Source organism: Heterodontus francisci, chromosome 1 (genome assembly GCF_036365525.1).
Source record: "Heterodontus francisci isolate sHetFra1 chromosome 1, sHetFra1.hap1, whole genome shotgun sequence".
NCBI classification, from domain to species: Eukaryota; Metazoa; Chordata; class Chondrichthyes; order Heterodontiformes; family Heterodontidae; genus Heterodontus; species Heterodontus francisci.
The window spans coordinates 39,930,933-39,947,060 of NC_090371.1; the positions used below are offsets into that span (position 1 = coordinate 39,930,933).

General features: G+C 44.7%; 1 protein-coding gene across 1 annotated transcript in view; it reads left to right on the plus strand.

Annotated features, from left to right (window-relative positions):
* The window catches only part of maea (macrophage erythroblast attacher, E3 ubiquitin ligase), a 213,211-nt gene that overhangs the window by 41,493 nt on the left and 155,590 nt on the right, over positions 1 to 16,128 (plus strand). Inside the window, exon 4 of the mRNA XM_068029542.1 lies at positions 2,097 to 2,300. Coding sequence (XP_067885643.1) covers positions 2,097 to 2,300 — 204 coding nt within the window. The remainder of the gene's footprint in view (positions 1 to 2,096; positions 2,301 to 16,128) is intronic.

Below are 16,128 nucleotides of genomic sequence, written 5' to 3' on the forward strand. Positions count from 1 at the left end.
GCAGAGTTCCCAGCCTCTAACCTGCTCTTGTAGCCACAGTATTTATATGGCTACTCCAGTTCAGTTTCTGATCAATGGTAATCCGCAGGAAGTTAATGCTAGGGGATTCAGCTATGGTAATGCAGTTGAATGTCAAGGGGGGATGGTAGATTCTTTTGTTTGAGTTGGTCATTGCCTGGCACTTGTGTGGCACGCATGTTACTTGCCACTTATCAGCCTAAGCCTGGATGTTGTCCAGGTCTTGCTGTATGCAGGCACAGACTGCTTCAGTATGAGGAGTTGGGAATGGTATTGAACACTGTGCAATTGTCAGCGAACATCCCCACTTCTGACCTTTGATGTTGGAGGAAAGGCCGTTGAAGCTGCTGAAGATGGTTGGGCCTAGGATACTGCCCGGAGGAACTCCTGCAGTGATGTCCTGGGGCTCAGATGATTGGCCTCCAACAACCACAACCATCTTTGTGCTGGGTATGATTCCAGTCATTGGAGAGTTTCCCTCCCTGACACCCATTGATTTCAATTTTGTTAGGGCTGCTTCATGCCACTTTCGGTCAAATGTTGCCTTGATGTCAAGGGCAGGCACTCGCGTCACCTCTGGAATTCATGTCCTGTGTCCATGTTTAAAGACTTAAAATACTTTTCTTTCTAATTTATCTGTAATGACATTGATCCTAATAGAACACAAAGTTCTCCAGTTTATGTACTGCCATTTTCTCTTTCCATCCCTCCTCCCTGGCCGTCAGTTGCAGAAACAAATAGTAGCAGTAGAAGGATGTAGTGATACAAAAACAAAATGGAGGGAAGGAGTAATAAAAATTTAATAAGCGATTGTAATTATATGTGTATTTTTTTTAAACCAGACATTTGAAAGTGACTACTACAGATAGAATAAATATGTAGGATTTATTTTGCAACAGCAGCAAAACAACACATGGTACAACTAAAGCAAAATACTATGGATGATGGGAATCTGAAATTAAAACGTTAAATGTTGGAAATATCAGGTTAGGCAAATCTGTGGAGAGACAAATTGAGTGAAGGGCTGAAAGTTTACACCCTCCCCGCTGCAATTTTACAAGGGGACGCGGCAAGAAACTGCCTGCCTGCTCCAGGCAAATTAAGGCCCTTAAGTGGCAAATTACTGCCACTTAAGAGCCTCCTCCTGCTGCCGCTGGTGTAAACCTGGCGGCCTCCTTGCGGCCATGGAGGACTGCCCCCACTGCACAACACTTCCCCAACCCCCCCGTCCTCCCCAACCGACCCCTCTTGCCGCGCTGGGGCCTGGCCGATTGTTCCTGTGAGGGCCCACGCACTTACATTTTGCAGGGGCCGGTATCCCTCTTGCTCCTCTCCCTAGCTGTAGTCCCAACAGTAGCCACCACTCCTGGTGACGTTGCTGGAACTGAGAGCTGCTGCCCGCTGATTGACCAGCAGCTCTTGGAGCCGGGACTTCCTGCCTCAGGGTGGAAGCCTGCCCAAGGCCTGGGCCATGTAAAATCATAGTGTGGCTCCCAGGCCTGGCGGAGGTGGGCTCACTCCTGACTTTTTTGGCCAGTGGATAGGGGATATCGCCCAAAGTAAAATTACGGCCAACGTTTCAGTTGGCTCTCTCCCTGTCTGACCTGAGTATTTCCATAATTTACTGTTTATATTAACAGATGCTAAATTGGTATTGCATTATTTGTATATGCAGATGCTGACTGAGTTGGAGGATATACTGTTTGCTGGTAAGATCTCTATTGCTGTAAAAGTTTGAGGAGGTCTTGCTGAGACACACTTCCATGGCATTAATCACAGAAAAATGAGACCAACTGCAGCGTTGAGGTGAAACGGGATCATAGGAATAGTGTGTGCAGATGCAAGTCACTCTCCATTTTCAGGTCATACATTCTATCCTTATTATATTTCTGTTATAAGTTCCTATTTTCACATTTTTAATGGAAATGTATGCTGTAATTATAGCCTTATGATCGTATATATTCAACTTCAGACCAAAACACACACTCGTTTTATCATAGGTCACTTAACAAATTTGCTTTGCAGATCAGTTTTCATATGGAGTGACTTGCACTGAGTATATTTTGTCCTTCCTGCAGGCAGTTGAGTCGATCCAAGCTGAAGATGAGAGTGCAAAGCTTTGCAAACGTAGAATTGAACACTTGAAAGAACACAGCAGTGACCAAGCAGCAGCGGTTAATATGTGGAAGAAAAAACGCATGGACCGTATGATGGTGGAACATTTGCTGCGGTGTGGCTATTATAACACTGCTGTTAAACTGACCAAACAGAGTGGAATTGAGGTGAGTGGTGCCTAAAAGCAATAATTGTGCTAGAAATCTCACAACGAAATCCTAAGAATGATACTGGGAGAACCTAGTGGAAAATCACCCTGTTAACTTGCTATAACAATTGCATATTTGGCCGTATATACAGTTGAATTTGAGGTTGGTTTATAATTTTGTTTAGGCAAATAAATATTCCACTTGTGATAAAAGTTATGACTGTTAAGAGTTTTGATCCAAATGTAATAAGTTAATAGTATTACAATATACTGCACATTTTAAATTTGTGTATTTAAAAAATCACATGTCTTGTTAAATTTGGTTTTACTGGCCAGTATATTTTTAGTATATTTGTGTTTCTTGACTAAATATCTATTCAAATTTGAACATGATACTGAGTATCATGTTTTTCCAATTCAAAAGAGAGGTCAGAAGTCAGCAGATTAGTAAAATTACCATTTTGTAATGTATGAAATTATGTCTTAACCTGCATATATTAAATTAAGTATTAAGATTGATCTATGGTTTTTGAGATTAAAAATTGCTCCAATCCAATGTCTTCACTGCTAACTATTTAATGATTCACTTCGATTACTATTCCACAAATTTACAATGATGCTTCCATATCTGCACATTGTTGGGAAGTACAGCAATAAGGACCAGCATCATATTTTGTTGTTCATTCGAGGAAGAATCCCTAATTTGCTTTAAGATATTTTTCTTAAACCAGTGAATGCGCTAAAAAAACAAATTGTATAAGTAAGCAGAAATGATTAAGCTTTGTTTCATTCCTACCTGCTGCTGATGTTGGATTCGCCAATATGTAAAGATAGACATAGTCCTTCAGGACACCTTTTAGTACTAAGGTATCTTGGAGGGCGAAAGAATACAGAATTGGACTGGGAAGTTTCAATCTAGCATTTATTTTGTTTTGTAAAGCCTATCTTCTTTCTACATTGCAAAAAAAAGTTTTAAAAATGTAGGGAATTTTGGATGACATAGCTAAGTCTAGACAGAAGTCATATCTTTACAATATCTGCCATGTTCAAAGGGACTTGAGATTTCCAAAGGAGTGTCTGTACCTAAATACTTTTGACCATTGTCTGGTGAGATTGAAGGCAACATTTATAAAATGCTAATGAGTCCATGAATCACAGGTAGAAAAAAGTAGGAAGTTGAGAGCTGTTTTCAAAAACATGAATATAGGGAAGTCTTTCATAATACAGTTGGGAGAGAGTGACCCTATGAAGTCTCATGGTATTATGCTAAACATGGGCAAGGAGACCTGCTGCCTCCCCCTCAGCTGCTGAATCAGTACTCCTCCGTGTTAAACATCAATTGGAAGAAGCACTGAGGGTAGTAAGGGCGCAGAATGTACTCTGGGTAGGGGACTTCACTGTCTATTACCAGGCTCAGTTGCATCACGAGTGACCAAGTTGGCTGAGTCCTGAAGAACACCTCTGCCAGACTGGGCCTGCAGCAGGTGGTGAGAGAACCAAAAGAGGGGAAGAAGCCTACTTGACCTCATCCTTACTAATCTACCTGTTGCAGATGCATCCGTTCATGACAATATTGGTAGGATTGTCCACCGCACAGTTCTTGCAGAAATTGACCAACCTCAAGAAACCTGCTTGCTTTGTGCACTCCAATAGAGCCTCTGACCATGGAAGGAATTGATTAACTATGATCCTGTCCTTGCTGGGCATCTGCTTTCATATGGTTTTCAGCAAGCTATCAGTGGCTATAAATCAGGGTCTCAACACTTATATTTTGTTTCCCATCTCACTTGAGGTACAGCTGTTTGGAAACACAATGATGTAGCATATAGACTTCCAGGTTTGGGGCTTCTTATGAATCTGAATGTTTCCCTTAAGTGAACCGTAGTCTGCTACAATACAGAAATTGTACTCTTTTATTTCTCCAAGAAATGTGCTTATTCATATTCAGTATTTTGTACAGAACTTGAGTATTGCTGAAAAAAAAAGACATGCTGTTGAAGCTTTTCGTCTTGCGCTCATTAGGACAGATCCAAGAGTGCCAAATTTCAAAGGGAGCAACAATTTATGCTGCATGAGAAAAGGGTGCTGATTGGTTGGCACGTTGACTCTGGTCGAGTTGTTGCCATGGAGAATACACTAGGGAACTATTGTCCCCCATGCTTTTGTTTATTTCAAAAAGGGCACAACGCCTGGACATGTTCCTTTTGCCTGCAGAGGACTGGTCTCTGCATATAAATATATGTAACTTCTAGAAAGTGTGAGTGAACCACATTGCGAGCCTGACTGATCTTAAATTACTTAGTGTACTTCTTCGCACACTCGGTCCAATCGCAGAATCACATCTGACGTTAGACATTGTGTTCTGAGTTTTGCAAGTATGGGCTGGTTAAGTACGGTTAGTACTCTTGTCTATTGCGAACAGCCGAAGGGATGTGCTATTTGATACAATCTGCCAGTTGTTGGGACCGAGGGTCTATGTACCTGGCATCGCACCAGCACTGGAATTCATATACCATATTACTCATTTGTGTGGTAGGCAGAATGTCTTATTTGCTCACCATGTAAGCTTGACGCTGAAATAGAGCGCATCAAAGCTATCCTGCGGGATAATGGCTACCCCGGTCAGATCATTGCTTATTGTGTATCGCGCATACTCGTGAATGGGCTTAACTCTGCCATTTTTGGACCTGAAAAGTGCCTAGTGTACCTCAAATTACCCTTGAAGGGTAAGGTATCTAAAAAAAAAATTTGAGCAACAGGTGAATCTAACCATTTCACACTGCTACTATGCAGTAGAAATCATAGAAAGTTTACGGCACAGAAAGAGGCCACTTGGCCCATCATGTCCGCGCCAGCCGAGAAACGAGCCACCAAGTCTAATCCCAGCTTCCAGCATTTTGTCCGTAGACCTGCGGCTTACAGCACTTGAGGTAGCAACTTAAAAGGTATTTTCTACTAACAGGATGCTGCCGTGAAGCCAAAAAGACATTCTGCTTTCACACTTCTGTTCTCTGTTCCTATCCCTTTCTGGAAGCCTCGAACAGCTTGCTCCCATTTCTGGATAGAATATCAGGAAAAACATCTGAAAGACAATGGCTTTTGCTTTTACTTATAGTGTCCAATCTCTTCCTTGCCCAGTTGCAATCTGTTAATTGATTGTAGTACAGTCAGCGCTCCACTGAACTTTGCTCTGTTGTTTCTTCCAAGCTCCAAATACAGTATCGCACCTTACCACAGTGTGTCTTGTCTCTAGATTCCCACTGTTGAAATCAAGACTAACACTTGGGTTATGAGTAGAAGGTATGGAAAAAAGAGCAGAATGTGAGTAAGTATAGTGTTCTGAGGTAATGCTTGATGTAATGGAAAATATTTGAGAATGAGCCTTCAAGCATGAAAAAGGGGAAAGTAATTCGGAGAAAACCAGATAACTATGAGCATGGTGGGAGGCCAAGTAATAACTTGTGCCCTTTACCAAAAACTGAGACTTTGGACACATCCAAGGCAATGACTAATGATATACCATGTTTAACGGCAGAGTTCCAGTGGAGTGTAATGTGAACAGAAGGGTCATTGAAGTGGTCATGCCAAAAATCATAATGCTGATCAGTTATTTGGAATGACCTTTCAGGGTGACCCAAGATTTGAGAATTATTGTGGCTTCAAAATGTGGCTATAACTCAGTAGGGCAGTAGCTGGAAAGGCAACTTTCTTCCTGTTCACCTTAAATTTGCTCTGCCAATTTTCTTCCTTGCCTTCATTTCTCGAAGGCAATTGATTTGTTGCTAAGGTAGTTGCCACTTGGGCAAGGTACCAGAGAATACATGGGTACCGTGCAATATTTCATGTCCACTTTGGGGTGGGTCAACAGGTTACTTAACTGCAGAACGTTTTGCAGACAAACCCAAACCTGTTGTCTTCTGACATCTAAATGTGCATTTCCAACAACAGTTACTGTATGAAGAGTAAGCGCACTACTGTTTCAATGCATTCCTGGCTGGTCTCCCATGTTCTACCCTCCATAAACCTGAGGTCATCAAAAAACTTGGCTGTTCTAAACAACACCAAGTCCTGTTCACCCATCACTCTTGTGTTTGCTGAATTGGATTGGCTTCCGGTTAAGCAAAGCCTTGATTTTCAAAATTCTCATCCGAGTTTTCAAATCCCACCACAGCCTGGTTCCCCAACCTCTGTAATCTCCTCCAGCTGTACAATCCTCCAATATCTGCACTCCCCTAATTCTGGCCGCTTGAGCATCTACAGTTTTAATTGTTCAGTCATTGGTGGCTTTGCCTTCAACTGCAGAGGCCCTAGGCTCTGACATTCCCTCCTGAAACACCCCTGCCTTTAAACTTCTCTGCCCTTCTCCCTCTCTTTCCTCCTTTTATGATGCTTCTTAAAACCTACCTCTTTGACCAAGCTTTTGGTCATCTGTCCCTAATATCTCCTTCTAAAGCATATTTTGCTTTATAGTGCTCTTGTGAAGCATCATGGCACACTTTATGACTTTAAAGGTACCATATCACAGAAATATTACAGCACAGAAGAAGGTCATTTGGCCCATCGTGTCTGCACTGGCTCTCCAAATGAGCAATTCGCCTACTGCCATTCCCTCGCCCTGTCCCTATAACCCTGCACTTTCTTCCTTTTCAGATAACAGTCTAATTCCCTTTTGAATGCCTCGAATGAATCTGCCGCCATCATACTCTCAGGCATTGCATTCCAGACCTTAACCACTTGCTGCATGAAAAAGTTTTTGCTCATGTCGCTTTTGCTTCTCTGGCCAATTACCTTAAATCTGTGCCCTCTCATTCTCCCTCCTTTCTCGAGTGGGAAAGTTTCTCTCTATCTACTCTTGACCAGACCCCTCATGATTTTGAATTCCTCTATCAAATCACCTCTCCGCCGTCTCTTAAAAGAAAACAGTCCCAACTTCTCCAATCTATCTTCATAACTGAAATTCTTCACCCCGGAACTATTCTTGTGAATCTTTTCTGCACTCTCACCAATGCTTTCACATCTTTCCTAAAGTGTGGCGCCCAGAACTGGATGCAGTATTCCAGCGAAGGCCGAACTCGTGTCTCATACAAGTTCAACATAACTTCCTTGCTCTTGTACTTAAAAAAAACCCTATATTGGCGCAAAGATGGGAGGCAGGTCAGAAGATCGGACAGAATATTAAAAAAAGCAAAGAATGACAAAAAGATTGATGAAGCTAAAATTAGAGTTCGAGAGAAAGCTAGCTAGAAATATAAAGACAGATAGTATGAGTTTCTATAGATATCTAAAACAGAAAAGAGTTAACAAAGTTAAAGTTAATAAAGGCGGCACAGTGGCGCAGTGGTTAGCACCGCAGCCTCACAGCTCCAGGGACCCGGGTTCGATTCTGGGTACTGCCTGTGCGGAGTTTGCAAGTTCTCCCTGTGTCTGCGTGGGTTTTCGCCGGGTGCTCTGGTTTTCTCCCACATCCAAAGACTTGCAGGTTGATAGGTAAATTGGCCGTTGTAAATTGCCCCTAGTGTAGGGAGGTGATAGGGAATATGGGATTACTGTATGGTTAGTATAAATGAATGGTTGTTGGTCGGCACAGACTCGGTGGGCCGAAGGGCCTGTTTCAGTGCTGTATCTCTAAATAAAAATAAAAAAATTAAATAAAACAAAATACCGTCTTCACACTGAGGATACCCTCCATCGTGTGGTAATGGCAGTACCACCATGCTAAGTGGGATATATTCAGAACAGATCTAGCAGCGCAAAACTGGGCATCCATAAGGTGCAGCAGAATTGTATTCAACTACAATCTGTAACCTCATGGCCTGGCATATCATTCGTTCTACCATTACCATCAAACTAGGAGAATCATCCCTGGTGCAACAAGTAATGCAGGAGAGCATGCCAGGAGTAGCACCAGGCATACACAAAAAATGAGGTGCCAAGCTGGCAAAGCTGCAACATAGGACTACATGCATGCTGAAGAGTGTGCGATAAACAGAGCAAAGCAATCCCACAACCAATGGATCAGCTCAAAGCTGTGCCGTCTTGCCACATCCAGTCGTGAATTATGGGGGCTATTAAACAACTAGCTGAAGGAGGAGGCTCCACAAACATCCCCATCCTCAATGATGGGGTAGCCTAACATGTCAGTGCAAAAGACAAGGCTGAAACATTTGTGACCATCTTCAGCCAGAAGTGCTGATTGGATGATCTATCTCTGCCTCGTTCTGATGTCCCCAGCATCGCAGATGCCTGTCGTCAGCCAATTCAGTTCATTCATTCCACATGATATCTAGAAACCGCTGAAGGCACTGGATATAGCAAGGGCTATGGTCCTGATAACATCCCGGCCATAGTGTTGAAGACTTGTGCTCCAGAACTAGACGCCCACATAGCCAAGCTGTTCCAGTACAACTAAAATGATGGTATCTACTCAACAATATGGAAAATTGCACATGTATGTCCTGTCCACAAATGCAGGATAAATCCAATCCAGCCGATAACCTACCCATCAGTCTACTCTCAATCGTCAGCAAAGTGACCGATGGTGTAATTAACAGTGTTATCAAATGGCACTTTCTCAGCAATAAGCTGCTCACCAATGTTCAGTTTGGGTTCCGCTAGGGCCACTCGGCTCCAGATGTCATTGCAGCCTTGGTCCAAACATGGACAAAAGAACTGAATTCCTGAGGTGAGATGTGAGTGGTTGCCCTTGACGTCAATGGCAGCATTTGATTGAGTGTGGCATAAAGGAGTCCAAGCAAAATTGAAGTCAGTGGGAATTCAGGGGTGGGGGGGGAACTCCCCACTGGTTGAATTCGTATCTAGCAAAAATGAAGATGATGAGGTTGTTAGAGGCCAATTATCTCGGCCCCAGGACATTGCTGTAGGAGTTCCTCAGGCCCAGACATCTTCAGCTGCTTCATCAATGACCTTCCTTCTGTCATAAGGTCAGAAGTGGGGGCGTTTGCTGATGGTTACACAGTGTTCAGCACCATTCATGACTCCTTAGATACTGCAGCAGTCCATGCCCGCATGCAGCAAGACCTGGACAACATTCGGGGTTGGGCTAATAATTGACAAGTAACATTCGTGCCACGCAAGTGCCGGGCAATGAATATCTCCAACAAGAGAGAATCTAACCATCTCCCCTTGACATGCACCAACGCTACCATCACTGAATCGCCCACTATCAACATCCTGAAGGTTACCATTGACCAGAAACTTGACCAATCATATAAATAATGTGGCTACCAGTGCAGGTTAGAGGCTGGAAATTCTGTAGTGAGTAATCCACCTCCTGGCTTTCCAAAGCCTGTCCACCATCTACAAAACACAAGTCAGGGAGTGTGATGGGATATCCTCAACTTGCCTGGATGAGTATAGCTCCAACAACACTTGAGAAGCTCTGCATCATCCAGGACAAAGCAGCCCACTTGATTGGTACCCCATCCACCATCTTAAACATTCACTATACCACTGGCACATCTATCAGATGCACTGCAGCAACTCACCAAGCCTTTTTCGGCAGCACCTTCCAAACCCGTGACCGCTACCACCTAGAAGGACAAGGACAAGATGCATGAGAACACCACCACCTGCAGATACCCCTCCAAGTCAAACACCATCCTGATTTGGACCTAAATCACTGTTTCTTTCACTGCAGCGAAGTGAAGGACCTGCAACTCCCTTTCTAATAGCACTGTGTGTGTACCTATGCCGCATGGCCTGCAAGAATTCAAGAAGGTGGCTCACCAGCACCTTCTTGAGGGCAGTTATGGTTGGGCAACAAATGCTGGCCTTGCTAGTGATGCTCACATCCCAGAAATAAGTTTTAAAAAAAAAAAATTGTAATAATGGAATTGATTATCCGTAAAACAATTGTGGATTATTGTAAAAAAAAAAATTTAAACTGGTAACTAAAGCCACCACTCACATGTGCGCACTCTCTCTCACGCGCACTCACTCTCTCGCGTGCATTCAAGGCTGGATTTTGCCTCAGGCAGACGGGAGCTGGCCACCGACGTAAAGTTTGGTGGTGAACCTGCTTCTGCCTAGCCTGGGGATTTGTCCCATATTTTACGGGTGCCGAGGCTTTAATTGTTCCCAGGAGTGGTGGCCACTGCTGGGACTGCAGCCTAGCCGAAGACGTGGAGCCAGGAATTCAGGTATGTTTGGGTTGCCTCGATGGGGGTAATCTGTTGTACCCCGGCGAGGCAAGGGTGGTTGTTTGGGGGTAGGGGGGGTGGGCGTCTTGGGTCTTGGGGATGGTTGGGGAAGTCAGTGCCCGGTTGTCAGGGCCCCCCACTGGGCCGCAGAGAGGCTGATGGTTTTCAGTGGGCGTCCTTTCCCGGTTCCAGGGCGCCTGCTTGCCATGGGTAAAAGCCCAGTGGAGGTGGGTGAAGCCCTTAAGTGGCCGATAATTGGCAACATAAGGGCCTTGATTGGCCAGGGGCAGGTGACCTGTTTTCCTCCCTTCCCCGCCCTACGGAAAGTGGGGCGGAGAAGGGAGTGGGTCGGGAAGGCCTCCCAGAGCCTCCCGCTCCATTTTATGCCACCCCACCCCCACCATCGCAATGCAGTTCGCTGGGGTGGCGTAAAATTCCGGCCTCTCACTTTGATGCACTCTCACGCCAGTTATCTGGAAAAATAAAAGGACGAACATTTTGGAGCTCTATTACAAAATAAACACGGGTTAAATACTTGCTCTTTCTTGAAGAAAGAGAAGGTATGAAAAGATGTCCTTTTGTTTTGGTTTGGAGTCCTAAATGCTTACAGATGGCTGTCACTGGGATCTTCCTAGAACAGTTCTTTTCAGGCGACGTTGAAGATCAGTTGATAGGCTTCCAGGAAATGCAGCAATGGAGGTTTCAGACACAGGCCTTACAGGAGGAGTGCAGCCACAGTTTAAGTCTGCTTCTTACACTTGCTTTTCAGCTTCTCGTTTGATGGAAAGCTGGAAAATGTTTCCATACTGCTGGAACAGACTGAGTCGGGGTGGTTTGTTGTTCTTGGCAAGTTTTTTCCAACTGTCTTTTCAAATCATTGTCCATATCCCAACTCACTGTCCAAAGCGAAGCCATAAACAATGTCACAAGAGACAAGCCTCCTGACCTCTAAATCTTGACGACAATTACTTCTCGGTAAACATCTTTCCCCAGTCAAAAACAACCGTGCTGGTAATTATTTGAAAACAGGTGCCTTCCAGAAACTTTGTTTTCAAAGCCAGGCCTCTGTGACCCTGGTGAAAAAACACATCGATGGAGTCGTTTCAGTTTTCCCAAAATAAACCAATGGCCAGCTCTAAAATACATGAGTCCTCAACAAAATACCTAAAATATAGAATATTCATAACAATTCTTAATCTGAATGCTGTCAAGAGATGCTATGGTAAATTATGAAAAATATATTGGAGTAATGAAGTCAATTTACCATTTTTAGTCATTGTGGAGCCACAATCAATAAAGGAATTGGAATGTTGAGCGGTATTTCCAAATCAGTACTGTATCGTTCTGAACATATGGACATATGAATTAGGAGCAGGAATAGGCCACTCGGCCCCTCAAGCCTGCTCCGCCATTCAATAATATCATAGGTGATCTGATTGTAACCACGACTCCACATTCCCGCATATCAGTACTGTACACAGTACTCCAGATGTGGTCTCACCAATGCCCTGTATAACTGAAGCATAACCTCCCTACCTTTGTATTCAATTCCCCTCGCAATAAACAATAACATTCTATTAGCCTTCCGAATTACTTGCTGAACCTGCATACTAACCTTTTGTGATTCATGCACTGGGACACCCAGATCCCTCTGCATCTCAGAGCTCTGCAATCTCTCACCATTTAGATAATATGCTTTTTTTTATCCTTCTTGTCAAAATGGACAATTTCGCATTTTCCCACGTCCTACTCCATTTGCCAGATTTTTGCCCACTCACTTATCTCTATCCCTTTGTAGCCTGCTTATGTCCTCTTAACTTACTTGCCTATCCATCTTTGTCATCAGTAAATTTAGCAACCACACCTTCGGTCCCTTTATCCAAGTCATTTATATAAATTGTAAAATGTTGAGGGTCCAACACTAATCTGAGTGGCACACCACTTCTTACATCTTGCCAACCAGAAAATGACCCATTTATGCCGACTCTCTGTTTCCTGTTAGCTAGCCGATCGTCTATCTATGCCAATATGTTAGCCCCTACACCATGAGCTTTTATTTTCCGCAGTAGCCTTTGATGTGGTACCTATTGAAGCTGCCTTGCTGATGCTGTGTCATGCTCTAGTCAGACCACATTTTCAGTACTGCATTCATTTACTGGTCACTGAATTGCAAGATCAATTCCAGGACTTGGAAATTTAAGAGGAGGACTGAGTACTGAACAACAATTTGACGAATTTTTTCAGCATTTGAAAGCCATATATCAGGGTACATAAGATACAAAGTGGAATAAAAATAGTTAATCCACAGCACTATTTCAAATTAAACCATGATGGCAGGCCCATGAATGTAGGCACAAATTCTCAAAAAGCAAGTTCATAATTGATGTTGCAAAACATTTCTTCAGGTTAATGTTCCTTTTGGGTAGGGTGCTTGAAACAAAAGCTCTGGAATTATTCAAGAGGCAGTTGTATGTTGTAAAGGCACCATATTGTTAAGAACACACAGGAAGTGGTTTAGGTGACTTCCGCTTTTCACCTCTCTACTGACTGCAGACGGTGTTTTAAAAATAGCGTTTTCATCTCCGAGTGTTTTAAGGGTCAATAAATAGACAAATGGCAAGTTTTGTCGTAGATTAAAAAAAAAAAAATATTTATGGTTTACTACTTCTTCTTTGGCCTCCTTGTCTCGGAAGACAATGGGTAAGCGCCTGGAGGTGGTCAGTGGTTTGTGGAGCAGCGCCTGGAGTGGCTATAAAGGCCAATACTAGAGTGACAGACTCTTCCACAGGTGCTGCAGATAAAATTGGTTGTCGGGGCTGTTACACAGTTGGCATTCCCCTTGCGCTTCTGTCTTTTTTCCTGCCAACTGCTAAGTCTCTTCGACTCGCCACACTTTAGCCCCGTCTTTATGGCTGCCCTCCAGCTCTGGCGATCGCTGGCAACTGACTCCCACGACATGTGATCAATGTTACAGGACTTCATGTCGCGTTTGCAGATGTCTTTAAAGCGGAGACATAGATGGCCGATGGGTCTAATACCAGTGGCGAGCTCGCTGTACAATGTGTCTTTGGGGATCCTGCCATCTTCCATGCGGCTCACATGGCCAAGCCATCTCAAGCACCGCTGACTCAGTAGTGTGTATAAGCTGGGGATGTTGGCCGCCTCGAGGACTACTGTGTTGGAGATGCGGTCCTGCCACCTGATGCCAAGGATTCTCCGGAGGCAGTGAAGATGGAATGAATTGAGACGTCGCTCTTGGCTGACATACGTTGTCCAGGCCTCGCTGCCGTAGAGCAAGGTACTGAGGACACAGGCTTGATACACTCGGACTTTTGTGTTCCGTGTCAGTGCGCCATTTTCCCACACTCCCTTGGCCAGTCTGGACATAGCAGTGGAAGCCTTTCCCATGCGCTTGTTGATTTCTGCATCGAGAGACAGGTTACTGGTGATAGTTGAGCCTAGGTACGTGAACTCTTGAACCACTTCCAGAGCGTGGTCGCCGATATTGATGGGTGGAGCATTTCTGACGTCCTGTCCAATGATGATCGTTTTCTTGAGGCTGATGGTTAGGCCAAATTCGCTGCAGGCAGCCGCAAACCTGTCGATGAGACTCTGCAGGCACTCTTCAGTGTGAGATGTTAATGCAGCATCATCAGCAAAGAGGAGTTCCCTGATGAGGACTTTCCGTTCATTGGTCATCGCTCTTAGACGGGCAAGGTTGAACAACCTGCCCCCTGATCTTGTGTGGAGGAAAATTCCTTCTTCTGAAGACTTGAACGCGTGTGAGAGCAGCAGGGGGAAGAAAATCCCAAACAGTGTAGGTGCGAGAACACAGCCCTGTTTCACGCCACTCAGGATAGGAAAGGGGTCTGATGAGGCGCCGCTATGCTGAATTGTACCTTTCATATTGTCATGGAATGAGGTGATGATACTTAGTAGCTTTGGTGGACATCCAATCTTTTCTAGTAGTCTGAAGAGACCACGTCTGCTGACGAGGTCAAAGGCTTTGGTGAGATCAATGAAAGCAACGTAGAGGGGCATCTGTTGTTCACGGCATTTCTCCTGTAGCTGACGAAGGGAGAACAGCATGTCAATGGTCGATCTCTGCTCAAAAGCCACATTGTGCCTCAGGGTAGACACGCTCGGCCAGCTTCTGGAGCCTGTTTAAAGCGACTTGAGCGAAGACTTTCCCCACTATGCTGAGCAGGGAGATTCCACGGTGGTTGTTGCAGTCACCGTGCTCACCTTTGTTTTTATAGAGGGCGATGATATTGGCATCGCGCATGTCCTGTGGTTCTGCTCCCTCATCCCAGCACAGGCAAAGCAGTTCATAGAGCGCTGTGAGTATGGCAGGCTTAGCACTCTTGATTATTTCAGGGGTAATGCCGTCCTTCCCAGGGGCTTTTCCGCTGGCTAGAGAATCAATGGCATCACTGAGTTCCGATTTTGTTGGCTGTACATCCAGCTCATCCATGACTGGCAGAGACTGTGCTGCATTGAGGGCGGTCTCAGTGACAACATTCTCCCTGGAGTACAGTTCTAGGTAGTGCTCAACCCAGCGGTCCATTTGCTTGCATTGGTCAGTGATTGTGTCCCCTGAATTAGATTTGAGGGGGGCGATCTTCTTGATGGTTGGCCCAAGAGCTCTCTTAATGCCATCATACATTCCTCTGATGTTTCCAATCTCAGACGCCAGCTGAATATGACTGCATAGGTTTTGCTAGTAGTCATTTGCGCAGCGCCTGGCTGTTCTTTGTGCAGCGCTTCTGGCAGTTTTAAGTGCTACGGCTGTTAACTCGCTGGGGGCTTTTTTGTAGTTCAGCAGTGCCATGCGCTTAGCGGCTATGACAGGTTCCAGCTCTTCAAAATGAGATTGAAACCAGTCTGCATTCCGCTTCACACGTTTGCCATAGGTGGTCATGACTGACTCATAGATGGCGTCTCTGATGTGGGCCCACTTGGTCTCTGCATCCTCTGTGGGAGTGTTTTGAAGGGCTTTTTCAAGTGAATTTAGAAGTTTTTGTAACAGCTGTGGATAAGAAATTCTGCTCGTGTTGATGCGTGGGTGGCCCTTCTGCTTGGAGTGATGCAGCTTCTTTGGTTTGAGTCTAACCTTGCTACACATCAAGGAGTGGTCGGTGTCGCAGTCCGCACTGTGGAAGCTGCTTGTGATTTGAACACAGTTTAAGGAGGCTCGCCTTGTGACGATGAGGTCCAGCTGTGACAACGACGTGATCTTGGGTGCCTCCAAGAAACCTGGTGACAGGGTTTAGTGTGAAAGAATGAGTTGGTGATGCAGAGGTTATGATAGATACACAACTCAAGCAGTCTCTGTCCATTCTCATTCATCCTTCCAATGCCATAGCGCCCAAGGCAGGAGGGCCATGAGTCATAGTCGGCCCCAACCCTGGCATTAAAGTCACCCAGCAGGAACAGATGTTTGGTATTGGGGATGCTACTAATGATATTATGGAGTTCCTTGTGGAACTGGTCTTTATCTTCAGGTGGGGAGCAGAGTGTTGGAGCATCGATGCTGAGTAGGTGTACTGGACCAGAGGCGGTGAACAATCGGATGGACAGTTCTGAGCCATTTAAAGGTGGCTCTATCATGCTGAGCAAAGAGTTTCTGATGGCGAAGCCCACTCCATGATGTCTTGGTTCTTCAGGATCCCTACCCTGCCAGAAGAA